The sequence below is a fragment of the Pipra filicauda genome, unplaced genomic scaffold (genome assembly GCF_003945595.2).
Source record: "Pipra filicauda isolate LSUMZ 115617 unplaced genomic scaffold, ASM394559v2 scaffold30_size5312502_pilon, whole genome shotgun sequence".
In the NCBI taxonomy this organism is placed as follows: domain Eukaryota; kingdom Metazoa; phylum Chordata; class Aves; order Passeriformes; family Pipridae; genus Pipra; species Pipra filicauda.
The window spans coordinates 1,003,624-1,022,687 of NW_024104432.1; the positions used below are offsets into that span (position 1 = coordinate 1,003,624).

The following is a 19,064-nucleotide window of genomic DNA, read 5'->3' on the forward strand; positions in this document are numbered from 1 at the left end:
GAGATTATTAAAATCTAAAGTATTTAAGTTTTTTTTTTGTCATTGATCAAATGATACAGTGGAAGCTACTGTTAAAGCACTCTCAGCCTTTATCGTTAAGACATTAGACTCAAAAATTGAGTTTTATGATACAGCCATAGAAGACCACTTAGAACAGGACAATCAGAACATATAGTCTGGAGTGTAATTCTGATTACCCAGGAAGGCAGTCAAATATTCAAAAACCTCGTTCAGATTGTAACAAGACTGACAGAAAATTCCCATAGCAATTAAATCTGTTGTCACTAGTGACAGCGTGCTTCATTTCAACCATTTTCAAATTAGAAGCACAACTCTCATTAAAACAAACCATAGTTTTAGTTCTAAATATTATGTTCGCTTCATAAATAACATATATACGCAACCTGAACGCCCACCCATAAATACACATGCATGACTTTTCTAGAAAGCAACTTATAACCTTACTTTTAGTTCCTGAAGCTTATCCATGTATACTTGTTTTGGCTGGTCCTCTCCATCTTCATAAAGCCAATTTTCGGTGTCCTCCAACATCAAGGTCAGCTTGTTTGAATCCTACAACGCAAGTTAGGGACACTCCAGTTCAGAAGGGAACACATCAAATGAGACTTTTCTCCCACCCGAACACACCTTCTTTGCACTTCACCCCTACTCAAAAAAGACTGTTTCATCAGCTTGAAACATTCAAAGTGATAGTGAAGGAAAACAGTAATTAACAGACTTCAAAGTCAAGATTTTACAGAGTGATAAGAGAGGGAGGACAGCCCTACTCATCTGATTTGCAGGTGAAGTTTACTGGAGTTATAAAATCAGTCCCAAAGCTATGTAAGACAGCCCATGCACTTCTTAATATTATTCCATATTACCTGTTCATTTTTTTTTATTCCTACCCACTGACACCATTTAGAAGCTTGTGGCCTGCTTTCCTATGCTGACCATAGGATTTTTATTTTCTGCCTGCATCCCAAATCTTTCTTTGCCACTGAGGAACTTCTCAGACAATAAAGAACTCTGCTTGCTTGCAAGTCAAATGTTAGGTCCAAGTGTAATTTGAACTTCACTTTTGTGAAGTTGAGCCATCTCTTACTCCAAAACTAGTCTAAGAGACTGCTGGAGCCTTCCCAGAACCCACGCTCAAAACTTATTAATACAAAGGAACTTTTTCCAACAGTTGAAACATATAAGCAAGTCTTACTTCTTCAGTGATAAATTTCTCAAAGACTCCACACAGCTTGTCTCTGAATTCATACACATACTCTTCAACAGCATTCTTAGCATCATTTCTTTCTTTCTCAAGCTTGTCTTGCATCATCATCTTCCCCTAGGGTGGAGAAAAGCTTATTTAAAACTAAAAGCATTTTAAATGTCAAGCTCAGTGACTACGCTCTTGAAAGTGTACCACAGAACTTGGCAGAAGCCTGCTAATTTCCAATTACTGATAAAAATGTTCACCTCTGTGTAAGTCATCTGCACTGCAAGCACAACCAGAACAGCATAAGCTAAGTCTAATGAAACTGAGTAATTTCACCAAAACCCCAACAAAAACAAACCCCCTTACAATTCTAAATTGCTTAAGTTGATGGTTGCCAATTATTTTAGATAATTATTCACAGCGACATTGAGCAGTCATCTGTTTATGCTGCTTACCTCATTTTCTATATAGGAATTGATTAGATCTTGTCCCAGTTGCCTATAGAGGCTTGCCTGTATAGGGAGGTCAATACTCTTAACTTTTGTTTTAGCCTTTGGCTGGGATAGATGATCTTGCTTTTCTCCAGAAGAAGCCTATAAAGAGTGACACTACTAAGAAACTTCCAGGAATGGAAATATTACTACATTTATGCTCAAAAAAGAGAGACGAATAAAACTAGTTAAGACAGCTACAAATTAATTTTATATAGATTTAGCACCTAATTATTCCTCTGTATTCAAAATCACCATTACCTCAGTTTTGAACCAAACTGGTGAAATTTAATTTCTTTAAACATAAAGAGCTGTAAGAAAACTTGTTCAGAAGCTATTATTCTTTACAGTATTTCATAAGTTTCCCTAAATTACATCTTCACTATAAAATTAGGTTGAACAATAGAAACCTACTTTAAATTCTTAACCATACTGCGTTGAAAATTAAAGTGCTATGGTAGGATTCCTAACCTACATATATTCATTTATTGAAATGGTTATGTAAATATGCATTTCTTTAAATACAGTCCTACATTCTGCAACTAGTAAAATCAGTGAGTGTGAGAATACTGGGCAAAAAAACGTCTTATCAGTACTGAATACGAACTTTTGTTTCGGTTCCAGCATTTTCAGTTTCCTCATCTGCTTGGTTCTGTTGTTCAGCTTGACTTTTCTGCACACCTTCTTCTTGATCAACCTGCATTTTATCCTAGAGAGAGAGTTACATAACTGAATGCAATGGTTTGCTGCAAGATTTAAGACTGATGTCAGTTACAGTAGATCACACGCAATATATAACTTCAGAATCAATCCTAAAAATTTTTGATTCACCATGTTTGAACAGGTGTTTTGATATATTACTTGTATTTCTATCTTTCAAATGAAATGAACTCAGCCTTTTGATGTTGCTGTCTGTCCCCATAACATAATTACACTAAACCCTGTGAATAATCCCTTCACTTTAAATTAGAAATGCATACATATAAAATGCAAGCAAAGAACATTCTAGAAACACACCACCAACACAGGCAATAACAATGCGTTCTCTATGGAACAGCCAGAACTCTGACCTTGTATAATTTTTGACCTAAACTTTAAAGTTTGTAGTCCAAAGGAGAAGTAATTTAATCATCGTAATTATTACCTGCATCTGTCTCAAGGACAGCGAGACTAATAAAAATTAATTTCTGTAGTAGTAGCCTCTTGGAGTACATGACCAACTGTCTTCCCTCCTTGCCACCCAAAATAAAGCAAGCTTCAATTAAATTTATCTGTAAATTTATCCTAAATTTATCACTTATGCTTTATTCTAAATTTAACAATCTGAAAAAGACACCACTAATTACTAGTGCTGATCACTTGGTTTAAGTAATACAACTCCCTGTCATCGCTGAAAAACACTTTCAAGAGAAGTTTTCAGGATGACTCTAATATTTGGACATCCAGCGCACTGAAAACTAAGGAGCTGTAGATGAAGTCTGAAAGATCCAAAACTCCTTCTACTAAAAGGAATTCAGATTTCTGGATTCATAAACTACATATTCATGAAAAATCATTTACTGTTAGTTCTCCAAAATACAAAAAAAGTCACTTAAGGATTTCAAACTCTACCACAGAGGCATATGCTGCAGTTTACAGCGGAAAACAAGGTTACTTTTACCAAATTTAAGTTTTGTCACTTCAGAGTAGGGAAAAAAAAAATTGAAATGCTAAATTTACTGTTCTTACTGTTCACACAGAAAAGCCAACAACATGAGGAACTGTTTTACCTACAGGAAATAGCTATAGAGGGGAAATAATACACATATACACCACAAACCTCCTCCTCAGAGTCAAGGGGATCATCCTCAATACTGAAAGGTAATTGCTGACAAGCACCATTGTGAAACAGAAGATATGTTAGACAAATGGAGTACTACAGCAGGAAAGCCTGAGGACGGAAGCAGTTACTCGTGTACTGAACACCAGTGAACTCCATGAGCAGTATGCCTCAGACTAAATGCCAGCTCTATCACTTCCAATCCTTTTCCACTTGATTACAAACATCAGATACGGAACACTTGCCCACAAGGAACTGCATCATATTTAGTATTTCAAATATGCTCACATTCCTGGAAAGCAGTGTAGTATTTAAGAAGTCGCTTATATAGATTATGTAATGCTAGTTGTGTAACCAGTTGCTCTAATTCCTGTAGTATATTGAACTAAAGTAGGAAAAGCTGCTAAGAACAAATCTTAAATGAAAGGCTGCCAAGGCCACCATATATAACTTTTACTAATTGAAAAAATACTGTGTGAGGAACAACAAACCCTAAGATTAATTTTTCAACAGATCTCATTAAATATGCTGCCATTTGCTAGCAACACCAGATAATGCTAAATGCTGGTGAGATGGTGAAGCACAATAACAAAAAATATCACTTTATTCTTTAGAATATGGTTTTACATTCTTCTTTCTTTCTTAGTGCCACACTTCACCAGTACTTCAATAATAAACATGAAGAAATGTGTTACATAACTGAAGAAGTAATTTAAGGGTGGAGAAGCAGTAACTGTGAAAAGCTAAACACTGATTTCATCTGCAATTATTGGCTCTCTTATCAGAATTACAGTGTAGATATTTCCAAGTTTACATACCAGCTCTTCATCTCTGCCTTGGTTCTTACTTGATGATTCAGTGTCCATGGGTGTGTCGTTGTGATCCCCCTCTATGTTCTGCTTCTCTATTATGGAAGCATTAGCCACACTGAAAAGGCCATGGATATTGACACGCACCTTCACCTTCACTTTGGAACTGTCGCCATCAGGTTGGGGACCAACATTCTGAATAGTGAAACGCCCTTGAAGACGACAAAGACAGCTTTAACTGTTGTGTCAAAAAAGTAGTGAAAGAGTGTTAATTTAAACAGCACCTTCATGTAACTTGAACTACTTGGAAACTTTCTACTTAGTTGTCAATCCTACAATGTAAGCTGCAGGTAGATAAACTAAAGCCTGGTTCCCAATTATTATCAGTTCACTAATAATTAGTAAGATGTTTTTGCTTTATCTTTATTTCATAAGAAAGCAAGATACCACTTTACTAGGTATTCTACTTCTCTGTTGCCTTCTGTAACCATCACACTAGAGAAATTACTCTGATGATCTCAAATGGTTTCTTTTGTCCACGTAACTCAAACTTCACACTGCAAAATAAAATGTTAACAGAGATTTTGAATGATGAATTTGATAACATGGCTGCACTACACTTCCTGGAGAATGAACAGTGCTTATCAAGGTTTCTGGAAGTAGTGAGGTGGATACATTTTGCAACTTGCTGGAAATTTGACTGTAGATGATGCAGACTGTGCACACATAAGGAATAACGTTTCTTCCTGAATACCACAGACTTCTTGCATAGACAGCTAAATAAACAGTACCAAGTTTATATCTGATTAATAAATCAGGAAATAAAATCCTGAATTAGAGACCCTGAGGAGTGTATTAATACTGCAAGTAAGGCAGCATTAGCTACCAAGAAACTTATTCATACCATCTAATTCTTTAGACTCTACTACAGATGCTTAAATTGAGGAAATGCCTATCTTTTATGTTCTCAGATTAAGAGAAAGAGACATGACAGATAGCACTAGATGTTACCTGTCCAGACAGGTAACAGCTCCTCTGATCCAATTTCTTTGAAAAATCCAGGCTAGCTGGCACATAATATCTTTATCAATTTTATAGAAATTGAAAGAACCAGACAATAGAGCACTAAAAACTCCTTGTACCTACTTGTTTTAAAGCATTCAGAAACTAAAGATAAAATGAAGCAGAATTTTTTTTAGGAACTGTCCAACAAAGATGTCAATACTGTGTGATCACTACATTTAAACCAAAAAGACTGTGCTGAGCCTTTCTAAAGAACCAAAGCTTTACTATAAACTAGGAAATATGGAAGTGACCTATCTTAGAAGAAAGGAGAACCATTCTTCCCAATATCAACAGGAGCTGGGTAAGGAGTTTCTATTCACATTTCCTTACCTATTCTGGAATCAGGATAAGGCACTTCATGCGGATGGGTATAATAAGCTTCCAGGTCAAAAGGTTCTTTCTTGTGAAAAGTAATTACTTTTGAGAATGGAGCAGCATGATTCTTACTGAAGACTTCACACTCCCTAAAGCAGTAAAACATTAAGTGAGGTTAAACCTCTGAGCATAATTTAATGGATAATGAAAATCCAGGTATGTTAATGATCAGCAGCCATGCAAACAGCTGAGTAATTTAAGTCATTTTATGACAATATTTGGAGGTTGAAAGCCTCTTGGTCTCAAAGCTGGACTCTGCATTCAAGATGACACTTATTAAAAACTACGCAAGTTCACTGCAACATTTCTTAATTAAATGTATTTCCAATTATTAAGCAGTAATTGGAAAGCAAAAAGGTACAGTGCAAAAAAAAAAAATCTAAAACAGTTCAAGTGGATGAGAGCTTCAAAGCCAGAGGCCTGTTTTTTTCCCCCACAGCTCAACATTTTTCTTGATATACAAACATACACTTTTCAGTCGGCACTGTACCAACTTACCCTGTTCCTTCTTCATAAGATGATTTCCATCTCAATGTTACAGAGTAAGGAACAACATCTGTGATGGAAAACTCACGCACTTTAAAAGCTGGGGAAAGAATTGCACACTAGAAAAAAAAAAAGACCAAAATTTTATTATATCCATATAGTCAAATAAATAACAAGTACAAGAATTAATACTTAAGTGCTAAAAGGCTACAAATCATATTGGTCATATATGGAGGTCCTACTTATCATAGAATTTTTTTTAACAGAACCTTCTCATAGTTAATTGAACTGAAAGACTTAACTAAAGTAATAGGTGCTACTTCCCCAGTGATTTTCAGTGAAGATACCCAGCAAAGCTTTTGAACGACTACACGGAAGTGGAACAGCAGAATTTTGGTCATCAAACTTAACAGGTCTCTAACAAGACCATCCTTTTAACGTGACACAGCAGCAAATCAATGAATGTAACAGAATAATTTCTGACAAACTGTTGAAAGAAGTAAGACTCTGTATCTTGTTTCAGCTGTAGCACCTTTTGCTTGTGGTTAGTTTTATTTCATTAGTACACGATGTTAAAGTAGCAATACCGAAGTTTTATTTCAATAACTATACCTGCAAGGCACAGCCTCTTGCAACAGCTTCATCAGCATTTAGCGTGGTGCTTATCTCTTTACAGAAAAAGTTAGAGATCTGTTCCTTCACTGCTGGAATTCTAGTAGCCCCACCTACTATTTCTATACTGTAGATATCTTCACGCTGAAGTTCTAGAAAAGAGAGTGCATGGCTTTAAATTATCGTCAAGATTTCAAAAAGCTGTCTTTGGACAACTAAAAAAAAAAAAGAAGAAAAGGTAAGAGTCCTCTTATTATCCAACACTGTGACAAGCACTGAACGCATTTAACAACTGACAAGATCTTTGTAACTGTCCCTCCTGCAGGCTACAAAGGTTTCTAGTTGCATAAACCTGGGAAATGCAGAAGCCAAGCATCAATGAGAACAGCATGTGCATCCCCTTTCTGGTGTGCATAGACCCAAAAGTGTAAAATTGGGTCTTCTTTAGGAGCCCTGCCCTACTGGACAATACCTCACCTCTCCTGAACAACAAAATGAAACCCAAATATACCTCATCTTCTTATGGCTGGCTCAATCTTGGTTGCCAAAAATGTAAAGCAAAACCTTTAGCTAAATATATGTAAAAAATAGTAGACTGTGCTTGCAGGTTATCTTGAATTCGGAATTAAGTTATGTGTATAAATAATCTCAAACTATCAGTCCTTGAACAGCTCTGCTCAGATGTTACTCAGGTTGTTAATTTCTGTATTAGCTATCAAGCCAAGTCACAAGAGAAGCAGAATTCTTCCCTTTCTTTTAGGTGAAGATGTTGGAATTAGGGGTAAAACCTTTTCCTGTGAAAGTCTAATTCTCTCCTTTACACTACATTAGGCAAAAAAGAAATTAATTTGTTATTTGCACATGCTTCTGGTAACTTGTTTTAAGAATATACTGCCAAATTCTCAGGTCAGTGAAGACACGTATGTATCACATGGAACAGGCTGGCCCAAAGGTTGCAGTAAAGAATAATATTTTTTCCCCATCATCATTTTGGCTTGGTTTGGTTTTGTGATTTTTAAATCAATTCGGAATGCCAGCCTTTTCCATGACACAGGGTGAATGAGGGTCAATAACCAAGGTTGCAGAGTGGCATGTGCAATAAATGAGGCAGGAATGGGATCATGCAGTCATGACAAGCGTATGAATGGAACTTACATTTAACTTTTCAGTATTTAGCTTTGCAATTCTAATAAATACAAAAATATATTAAAAAGATAATCATTAAGGAGATCGAGGATAACTGGATTACTAGCAGTACCTAAATTAACTCCTACTTACTTGCTTGATCCATGGCTGCTCTTAGAGGAGGCTCCACTCTGGCCAGAAGGGCAGCACACAATTGCTCAAACTGAGCTCTGCAGGACAGGAAGAGTGTTCCACATTATGAGGCAGCTTAGAGACCACCCTCCCCTGCACCTCAGTGAAAACAGCACACCGCACCTGTTCATCTTACTGGAGACATCAAGGTCATTCATGAAGCACTCAATATTGAGTGGAAGGTCAGAAGCATTTGCACTCATAAGCTTCTTGAGCTTTTCACATTCCTGATACAATCGCAACAGTGCTCGCGGATTCTCTTTTACATTCAGTTTGTATTTTGTCCTAAATTCTTCAGAGAAGTAGTCTACCAAAGCCTCATCAAAATTCCTACCACCTACAAAAGGGTCAAAGGTAGTAGCCAAGACCTGACAGAAGTGAAAGAAAGATGAGAAGTTATTAGACAATGTTTGTTCTGTGCCATTTACTCAACACAGCAAAATGTGCTATCATCTTCCACATGACTTCAAATGGCATTTTGCTACCAAAGACAAGTTCACAAAAGCATTCAGCCAGTAGCAGCTCATAGACAAAAGTCTCCAAAGCAGGAAGTGAAAACTGTTCAGTTTTACCTTGCATCCTATTGGATTTAAGACTTTCAACTTGGAAAAAAACCCCTGGCATCATGGAGTGACTTGGGCAGTTCAAGAATTTCCCATGAGTAAGTCAGCTGCGCAACTACAATGCTTTTGAGACTACCTGATTCTGCAAATATATCAGTAATATAACATGGCACAAAAACTGCAGTGTGCTCAATTATCAAGCACTTTTCAAAACATACTTTGGGATAGTTCACTTCTGCATTTTACCAAAACTGACTTACTGAAATAGCAAAAAACAACAGAAGAGTTTTGTATTCCACGTTTTAAAAGTATTTGCTATAGACATTTAAAAAATAATCTTTCCAAAGAGCAGTATTTTGAATATTAAATACTTCAGGCATATGGAATTTTAATGCATGACTTAAAAGATTACCTTCAGTTTTCCCTTGTTAAAAGCACAGATGGAAACCTGATATGCAGAATGTCCCATATCTACAAAGACCACATTTCTTGGCTTCTCTTCCAAGGCTGGCAGATCTTGCTTGTATATTCCATAGGCTAATGCAACTGAAAAACATCAGCCCATGGAAGTTAAGGGCAAGATGTAAAGTGTGCATTAAAAACACTACCAAAAGACACACACTACCTATTCTTTACCCTTTCTAAACACCTCCTAACTGCTCAAATGTTGAAAAGATGTTGAAAACACATTTTTCATTGACAAGAGATGAAAGAAATGTCAAGTGAAGGTTTAACACTACTGAAGCATCACCCTGTAATTCAGTTCTGCTTGCAGCCAAATTAACATTGTAATTTGTGAAATTGCACAGATTAAGCCTCATGCTTACACCTCTCCCTTGAAATGCTTTATTTTCATTATTTTTTATCTTAGCTTTGCAAAACTCACGCATGCCCAAGAAACAACAACAAAAAAAAGCGTTTTAGAAGACTAGTTTACACAAATCTAAGATTTCACTACCCAGCACTCATTTGGAAAGTTGTTTGAGACTTTCTAAGTGCAAAGAAAACTTCGATCAAGAAAAATAAAAGTTATTGATTTAAACAGCTCCATGTTTAGTTCCCATAAAGTGTTAGGTATTTCTGGGCTCTACCCTGACCAGAAGAGGGAAGTTACTTTATAGAACCAGTTGTCCCACTGCCGCAGCTGACACGATTGCCTCAAGTTTCAAATGTCATTACCCCACAGACTCAGTTGACTTGGATATCTGAAAAGTCAAGTTCAAGTTGTCTGTAAATACGATCAGCAAATCCACTTTTGGAGAAGTGCATAAAAATGCAATTTGTGTAGAAGCAGCTCTTAAAGCATACACATTAAGTAGTTAAAAATGAAAAATCTTTGGATTATACTTTATAATTTCCCTTCAATGTTTATCACTTCAACTAAGTATTAGCTTATGATAAAAGTATGTCTCTAATACTTCCATGAGTTTTATTTTTACTTCAATATACCCATCTTCTAGAAAGCTGGAAAGAAAATTAGAAGGCCCCACTACACACCTATGTTAAAGAATGTATTTACCATAATGTTTTAGACACATCTGATAATATTGTACTGTACTATTATTTAATACAGCAATTAAGAATTTAGGTCAGCTGCACACCCAGCTGAATCATGAAGAGATTCTGAAGGTAGCTCAGGCCTTCCTGATACAGCTCCAGTAGGTTCATAGTACAGCTGAAAGGTAAGCACAGATGCCAGCTTTCCAAAGCTATCCCCCAGTGGCATTGCGTTCAAGTTAGCAAACCCCAACTTCCACCACACCTCCTAAGTGCTGCACACCACCCCACTGCAGTGTTTCCAGTTCCCAAGCTGGATTGGGCAGTACCAGCCCAGACGGCTCTTTCTCAAGCTCCTAATTTTGTAAGAGCAGGATGTCATCACCTTTACATTCAAGAGCCTGAATGGATTTAAAAGGAAAAAAAAAACGTTTCTGCCCTTTACCTGCTGTAGTTTCATTCATCAGCTTCAGACAATTTAATCCTGCAATCTGCGCAGCTGCCATTACAGACCTTCTTTCAGCATCAGTGAAGAAACTAGGGACCTGTTTCCAAAAACAACAACACAGGGTATTATGGAATATGGATTTTTTAATTTAAATAAGTCAGACTTGCCCATTAAGCTACCCTATAAATGTCATTGCCACAAGAAACTGTTATGAGCTAGCCACAAATTAATAAGGCACTCTGAATAAAAGAGGTAGCTAATTCATTTTAGTTCATATTTTAATTAAGATTTCAAAATTTGACAAAAATGAAGTGGCATCCAAGGTTGTTTTAAATAAAGCCGATTTAAGCACCACAAAAAATCCCCCTAAAAATGCTTTCTCAGATTCTTAAAATCATTACTAGTTACTGAAAACATTTGTGCAGGACAAAGTCAACACAATAAATATTCACACATGGCCCAAAAATAAGTTACAGGCAGAAGCACTGCAGTGATGCCGCAACTAAACCTGAACCTGTATTCATTTTTCAAATATCACCTCCAGCACAGTGCCAGCTTACAGGGAGCTACAACATTCAGTGCCATCAAAAATAGCCAAAGCATAATCAGAACCCATTTAGAAACTGGCTGCCATCAGCTGGCACATCTTCAGCGTCAGTCAGAACTACATTCACAGTGTGTTTTGCTGGCTACCACTGTGGTGTATCCCTCTGTGCGTGGGAGGTGCTCTCTAAGTGTCTTTGTATACCAAAAGGAAGCAAGGAAAAACATCAAAGTAGATTTCTAACAGCTAAATTACATGACTTTCCAGTTTCCATGTCTCTGACAGATGCAATGTCTCTCCAATCCCTCATGCCCAGACTTCCCAGCAGAGCCAGTAAACAAAAACCATGTGAAAAGCAGACACAGGAATTCATATCAGGAACAAAACCTCCTCACGGGGAAGGCCATCAGCTAGAAAAATCATGGGCAAACCAACTGTCATAGGTTGAGATTGGCCCCCCCTGAGAGGTTCGAGGGGCTCAGAGGTGACTGGGTGCCAGGACAGTGTTCCCTTGAGAGCCAATCACCACTCATATTGTTCGCTTCTGCTCAAAATCATATATCACAGCACCAGAAGCTGTTAGAAGTTCTGTCTTGGTTGTTTTGCTGTTGGTGTCTGCTGCATGTAGGTGGACAAGGCCAGGGGGTGGCTGGGCTGCCTCTCTTCCCCTCCAGGGTGGGGAGAGGGGAGCCCTGTGACCCCCCGGCTCAGCCTTTGGCTAGAGTTAGAGTCAGCATTTGGAGTGTGTGCTGTGAAGGAAGAGATTCACAGCACCTGAGGTAAGAGGGAGGAGGCCAGGCCTTCTTTCCCCCCCCCGCAGCTGTGGGACGCTTGGGACAGTGCATAACTGAACCGAGCTGCCTGTGGCCAAGGCTAGGGGGCTTTTTCCCCCCCACTACATTTAGGCTGGTGGGGGGTGGATTTTAAGGCTCAGCATTTGAGCAGAGCCAAGTGGACGGGCTGATAAATCAGCTTGGTGCTCGGGAGAAGAGTCCCAGGCGAAATTGGAGACGAGCCAAGAGCTCGAGAGTTGCCTGCTGAAGCTGACCGGGGGCAGCCGAGAACTGATGTGGAGGAATGAAGATTCCAGGATGTGGACGCTTGATAAGCTAAGCTACACTACAGCAGCCTACGAACTGAGGTGAGACACCGAGAGGGAGAAGTCACCAGCAGCAGGAGAGCAAGGACTCAAAGCTATCTTCTTGGACCTCGTGAGGAGAGACTGCAACAAACAACTGCTGGAACTTGGTGAGGGGGGGAGCGTTCAGGAGCCCAGAACACTCCCACGGCAGACTGTGTTACATATCAGCCTTAAAGGCTGCTCCTGGACTAAAGTTAAAGGAGGGGCTTGAAAGGACTGACTGATAGTAATGTAATATATATATATAGTTGCCTTTAGTTTGTATAGTATTTATTTGTGTAAATAAATGTATATACTTCCCTCTTCCCCTATAGAAGCCTCTAGCCTGAAAGTTTCTCTCCGGTGTTAGGATAATTGTGTGAAGGGTGGGGGGAGGTCTGGAAATTGGATTTTAGATTTCTAATGTGGCTCAAACGGCCACACCAACCAAATAAAAAGACTTTTTCAAACAAAGCCAAGTAATTTGGGGTTATCAAATTGTTACTATGACCCTCAGAGAGTTTAGGTAACTCTCAACTGCACTACAACAGCACTCAACTAGGTAATAACAAAGAAATTTAACATGAATTTGGGAAGGTTCTTTGGAATCAAGGAGGATATGCTTACGCATAGGACAGCTTCCATTTATAACAGGAACTACAGTAATCAGGAATACTATACGCAGCCCTTGTAGACAGACAGTTTGGATTAGCTTAAGCAATATGTTCTTTCTGAAAACACGCTCTTGATTTAACAAATTTTTCATCTTCTCACATATGATTCCAAAAGCATTCTCATTTGGAAAACCTTTAACAAAGGCCTATTTTTGGGGATACAATTTCTATCCACTACTTGTATCTATTCCCACAGCACCATGGCATAACTGGTCCTAGCTTACATAAAGCTATCTATAGATTACAATAAATATATTACCACTTACTGAGATCACACAGTCTGCCACTGGCTTCTTCAAAGCACTTTCTGAAGTCTCTTTCAGTTTGGCCAATAACATTCCTGTAATCTGTTCAACTGCAAAAAGTCTCTCTTCATCAAGGTATCTCACCTGAAACAGAGAATTGTGATTCTGTAATCCATCATCTCAACTTTTCTCTGAAGATGTGATGAAGCTTAATACCAGACTTTAGACACAAATAACGCCATATCAATTGATGCTACAGATCTGTGTCACCTACAACAAATCTTAAAACAGTTCAGTTTAGGTGAAAATTGTTTTGTGGGAAACTTAACACCTCAGTTATCTCAAGGGGCTATTCACAACGATACAGTATTTCTGTTGCTCTTTTTTTTTTTTAATTTAAAAAACAACAACAACAAAGCATAATACATAACCCTACCACAAGTTGAAAATAAGAGTTTTGGAGCAAACCCAAGGAACATTTGCTTCCTGCAAGGGTCACTTTAAGCACATGAGGCAGGGAAGGTGCAAACAGGGCAATTCTAACAGTCCTGCCCTGCTCAGGAAACACATCTGAACCTTCAGCCTTCATGTGAAGTTCTGTGTCCTGAATTCCTGAGAGACTACTGTCTCTCTACCAATCCCAAGCACTCCTGTGCAAGGAAAACCAGAAGGATGTATATTTACACTGGCAATTATTGTGATATGACCAGGTGTACAGAATAAAACCCACTCAGTGGTATGAAGCCCTGTCAAAAAGCAACTCAAAGTGCACTGAGGATGATTGGGAAATCTGCTTCAAAAGTGCATTCCTGATCCAAATTAAAATGCTAAAAAAATAGACACATTCAGAAATTGAAGCCAGAAAGCCTGAACTCTGAGAAGAGCAGTTTCCAGCCATTTAGTCTGGAAGCAAATTACAAATAACTTGTTCAGATTTTATATTCAGAGTATTATCTTGTTTTCCCAAAACTTGGTCTCTGCATGTCTAAGACCTAAACTCAGAGGGAAACTAATAATCACACACAGTAGTTTTTTTAAGGTATTTGAACATATTTGAAGGTAAATCTAGTAGGGTAAGGTGAAAAGCTAGTAACGGAAAGTACTGTGGAAAGCAAATACAACTGATGAGAAACCTCGATCGACATCTTGGTTAGAAAGTACAGGACTTATTTAGAGAAACAGGAATATATTTAGAGCCTTCTTAGGGAAAATGTAAGTCTGTTCATGCAAGAAGTGACAAAGGTCCAAATCTACCTCTAAAAGTACTCTGCCCAAAGCTTTAACTCACCTTTACTCCCACGGAGCCATTAGGCATCTTCTGAAGTTCATAGGGAAGTTTGGCCCTCTCAGCTTGTATGTAAGGATCTTCAAATGCTCTTCCATGCAGTTTTTTGAAACCATGTAATGCATTTTTTACATTTGTGACAATCTGTGGAAAACATATTTTAATTACCTGTGACATGCAGGCTACAGAGGACCGTGAAGAAAGAAACTCTTGTTATGTTGGGTTTAATTCACACACTGACCTGTGTAAAGCCCTACACGTTCACTGGAAAGAAACGTGTGGGGAGAGAAAGAAGAACCTATTTTTTAATCTATGACCTCCATTAAAAAAATTCAAGTTTACTTCTCTCTGTAATATTCATTAGCTTGCTGCCATCAATTTTCATGGTGGTTTTTACATTAGAGGAACTTTCTGATACATTATGCAATATTTGAGATCGTATATTGTTGCAATGGTTGTCAGTAGGAATAAATGAAGTTATTACCTACAATAACCTTATATAAACCTTCACCTATTGAACACATTTCACTTCCTTTGAAGTTCTCCTCTAATTCAGATCCCAACTGGATGTGAAGTCTCCTCACACCTGTTCTCTCATCAGTGTTTTAACCCAGTTACTTTAAGGACAGGCTTTTAAGCAAAGAAAGGGCCAGAAGAAACAAATCCCAATAAACACAGTATTTAAGCTATCAAAAGAAACTACTCCAGGGTAATCTTGTCCAAGATGAACTACTTTACTAATCTAAACAGCAAATTTCCCAGCTGGGAATACTGACAGGACACTTTCTCAGCAGCAAGTTCAGGGGCTGAGCTCAGATAAAAAGTGTAAAGTTGCTCAGAATGAAAGCAATATGGCTTCTGCATTTACTGCCTGCTCATGGTACATCAGGAGGGCTCTACTACCTTCACATCTGCCAGGCAAATCTAAGGGGAAGGAAGTCTTCAACATGCTAACATCGTGCATGTACACAAAAAAAGAGAGCAAGACCTGACCTATTTTGAATTTGTAGATTCATACCGTCTATTACAAATCTTTAACATGTGGGTTTTTTCCCCAAAGGGAGGTTTTCCTAGGTTGCAAGTGAATTTACTGAGGATCAGAGAAATTTCACTTTCGTTCAAAGCTCCAAAGTGAGATAGTACATAACTAAAATGCATTCATTTCCCATTATAAGCAACAACCAGTATCTCTATGAAACTCTGTTCAACTTCAGTTTCAGCTTTTCTAAAGCATAAGCACATTATCCCTCCCCGCCCCAGTAGAGATTTAATTACGAACTCTATTCCTGCTGTCATGAGTAAGCAAGAAAATAATATTTTACTGGTGAACAAACAAGGTTTTCTGTTTCTTCTCTTCCCCCCCCATGACAAAACAATGCAGAAATACAGTTGCAATTTTAATACAGGGTTGTTAATATTGTTGAAGCAGTAACTGTGAAATATACACTTACTGCAGAAAATTCACTTCAAAACATAAAATTATCAACTTTTATTTGTTACTTGTCTTCCCACAGTTCAACGGGACATAAGTCTAATAAGTCACAATAAAGTTTGTGATCCATTTACCTGGCTCTTTGCTGCATTCCCAATGGCTCGGGTCTTGGATCCTAAAGATATACATGCTCTAAGTAAGAACAGAAAAAAAAAATCAGCTTTAAAAGATAACATCATAAATCATTTCCATGGTACTATAGAATATCCACAAAAATTCAAGTAGCAGAATATGGATGTGGTGTTTAAGAGCATTACTGCATAAAGCACCAGAACTTGAAGTGGAATTCTAGTTATTCTTTTCAAATTAGTTTAGAAACTGCATGCACTGCAACTGTTGTCATTATAATTGCATTTAAGGAATTCTGTAAAAGTTTCTACAGATCTCATCATGAAGGAAAGGCATGAATAGTCATTTTTAGGTCACAGATAACTATGAAAAGAAGCCTGTGACATCTAGTTTAAGAACCTGAACTTTACCAGTCGGGTTTTTTTGACTCAATAAACCCTTGAGTCTGACAGGACCACATTCACATTGCAAGACCCCTTACCAACAATCCTGACAGAACAACTGGAAAAAACCCCAAACATCTAAGGCCAGGGGAGCTGAACAGCCCACAAGCTGTTGAGCACTTCCGTAACTGAGGACTACCAAGTATATGCTGCAAACGGGCAAAAGGGGGGATTATCTGGGAACAGCTCCCAGGGTTTTGGAAGCTCTAATGCAGCCCACAGACCCTTGCTGTTTCTTGTGTCACCACTGAACACCCTCTGGTTCAGCAAAGACTGCCCCAGGTCACAGTCACCATCTGGCCCCAGTAACCATCTGGCCCCCCTCACCACCATCTTTGGAAATGGTTGGTTTTTTTTCTGGAAGTTACTATCACCATACTTCACATTACAGATTTGAAATAGAACTCTTCCCTAAAAAGGAACGAATCTGGCTAAAACCATTCAGGAGTAAGTAACAGATACAAGCCAGATTTCATACAGTTCAAATATAATTGTAATTGTTTAATGAATGTATAAAGGTCACTACAGCAGATTACTTCCTGCCTCCTCTCCATCATCACTACAACGAGGCCACTGTAATTTGAGAGTATCCTCTAGCAACCTCTTCTCTGTGACACCACACTGAACATGCAAAACCTCCAGATTTCACTGCTGCAAACAGACAAGGCATTGCCCTACATTTTCAGATATGTAGTTCAGCTTTCACCATTTTTAATGTCACAATGCTACAGTTCCCAATCATACCTTGTGATAATTAATGAAGGTCAGATAAAAGAGCTCTTTATATAGTAAGCAAATGGTTTACAAACTACTGCTATTGTATCACACCTTTTCAGTGTAGGAATCTGACTCTGCTGAGAGACAATTACTGGCACATACCCCACGCAGAGCATGAAGCATCAAGTCAGAAGCTACTTGACACACCACAGCTCCTGCCAGGGTTTACTTCAATTACTCACTTCCAGCACAGGGGTGGATGGTTTCTTCTTCCATTGGTTGGGAAGCAACAATGCCAAAAAATGAATGTGCTCTCTTTGGCACCAAAAACTTCTGCAGTATCCAAAACAGTCCTCTAGGAAGAACATCCACCCTAAGGATACAAGGATACTGAACTGCTTCCCTTACCACTACCCTCAGCTTGCTTTGAAGAGAGCTGTAGAGCAGTACCCAGACTTCACTAAGGTAGCAACTCTCCTCACCAGAAGGACATTTCAATCCTCTCCCTGCATTGTTTTGAAGATGTTACCTTCGTGATCTTAATTACAGCATGTGATCACACTAAACACACGTGGTCTGAAAAAAGTTACTAAAACATTATGAGCTATCAACAATTGGCTCTCTTCCCACAAAACTACAGTGGTGAGGGAGAGCACCTGGAAGGGCCACTAGCCATGAGTTTAACGTGCTAGGAGCACTGGAAACATGTACAACAGACTAGCTGGAATTGCAAGTTCAGAAAAAGCCAAGCATAAGTTAACTTCCAAAGAGATGCAAGGGCCAAAAGCCTTAAAATACACAAGTTCTACCAAAATGGATGGCTTCATAGCAAAATCTTTTTCCTCTCTTTCTAGAAATATTCGTTCTAAAGCTTCCAAGATGATACACATCTTACAAATACTAACAATCCCAAGCATCAGACTACAGGATGTACATTTCAGACAAAGGACCACCTGAATGTTTTAACAACAGGGATACTGGATTTATGACTATGTTAAACTGTGGTAATACAGATCTTCCCCAAGTCTACACTGCTTTTGTCTGTATGCTGTAAATGATGATGTTCACAGCAGCACTGTGCAGGTATCTGAGCCAGCTCCAAAGCTGGAATCTGGCTGCACTGATGAGCCTTGCCCAGAAAAAGCACAGCCAGGACTGTCCTATCTTTAGGCCCTGTGCCAGGATCTTTACATGGCTTAATAACAGCACCCTGCACATGAAAGGGTTACTGGCTTGCCCAGGTATTTTTACACAGTGCTACACAGATGCAGTAGACTCTGGATTTCTGGGAGTAAGTCACAAGTATTTGGGACATCTCCAATCCATGTTAACTATTAGCTAACTTAAGTATCTGAATGATGTAAGCACCTGTATAGAAACATTTAAAACATTTACTGCGTGTCTTTGTGCAATAGGAAGAAAAGTTTTAACAATTCAAGAGTTAGATCTGTCTACATCATTCAAATCCTGTCTGAAGTAAAGGTTTAGCAACTATTACAAACTTACATAACAGTAATAAATTTGTTACATTTCTATTGACCTTTCTGGTTTGCCTCAAGATAACAGTGTTAGAAAGGATGTTCCTCAAGTTGTCTTGTATTACTGCATTTTGAGACAGAGAAGGACAAGGAAAATGTCACTTTAAGTGAGACACCCACTGCCTTTAAGTGTACATGTACTCCAGATGCTGTAATTGCCAACTTGTACATCCTTCATAATCCCTCTGCAAATATCTTGAAAGTACAGTTAATCAGATATTAATGTGAAAAATATTAAATGCAGA

At 38.3% G+C, this 19,064-nt stretch overlaps 1 protein-coding gene across 1 annotated transcript in view; it reads right to left on the minus strand.

The window, feature by feature from the left end:
- The window catches only part of HSPA4L (heat shock protein family A (Hsp70) member 4 like), a 31,708-nt gene that overhangs the window by 11,146 nt on the left and 1,498 nt on the right, over positions 1-19,064 (minus strand). The window contains exons 2-16 of the mRNA XM_027716019.2: positions 16,127-16,184; positions 14,564-14,704; positions 13,297-13,419; positions 10,690-10,789; positions 9,160-9,293; positions 8,308-8,552; positions 8,146-8,222; positions 6,868-7,019; positions 6,268-6,374; positions 5,725-5,858; positions 4,339-4,541; positions 2,309-2,410; positions 1,666-1,803; positions 1,214-1,339; positions 466-573 (exon numbers count right to left, since the gene is read on the minus strand). Of these exons, the coding sequence (XP_027571820.1) occupies positions 466-573; positions 1,214-1,339; positions 1,666-1,803; positions 2,309-2,410; positions 4,339-4,541; positions 5,725-5,858; positions 6,268-6,374; positions 6,868-7,019; positions 8,146-8,222; positions 8,308-8,552; positions 9,160-9,293; positions 10,690-10,789; positions 13,297-13,419; positions 14,564-14,704; positions 16,127-16,184 (1,948 nt within the window). The remainder of the gene's footprint in view (positions 1-465; positions 574-1,213; positions 1,340-1,665; positions 1,804-2,308; positions 2,411-4,338; positions 4,542-5,724; positions 5,859-6,267; positions 6,375-6,867; positions 7,020-8,145; positions 8,223-8,307; positions 8,553-9,159; positions 9,294-10,689; positions 10,790-13,296; positions 13,420-14,563; positions 14,705-16,126; positions 16,185-19,064) is intronic.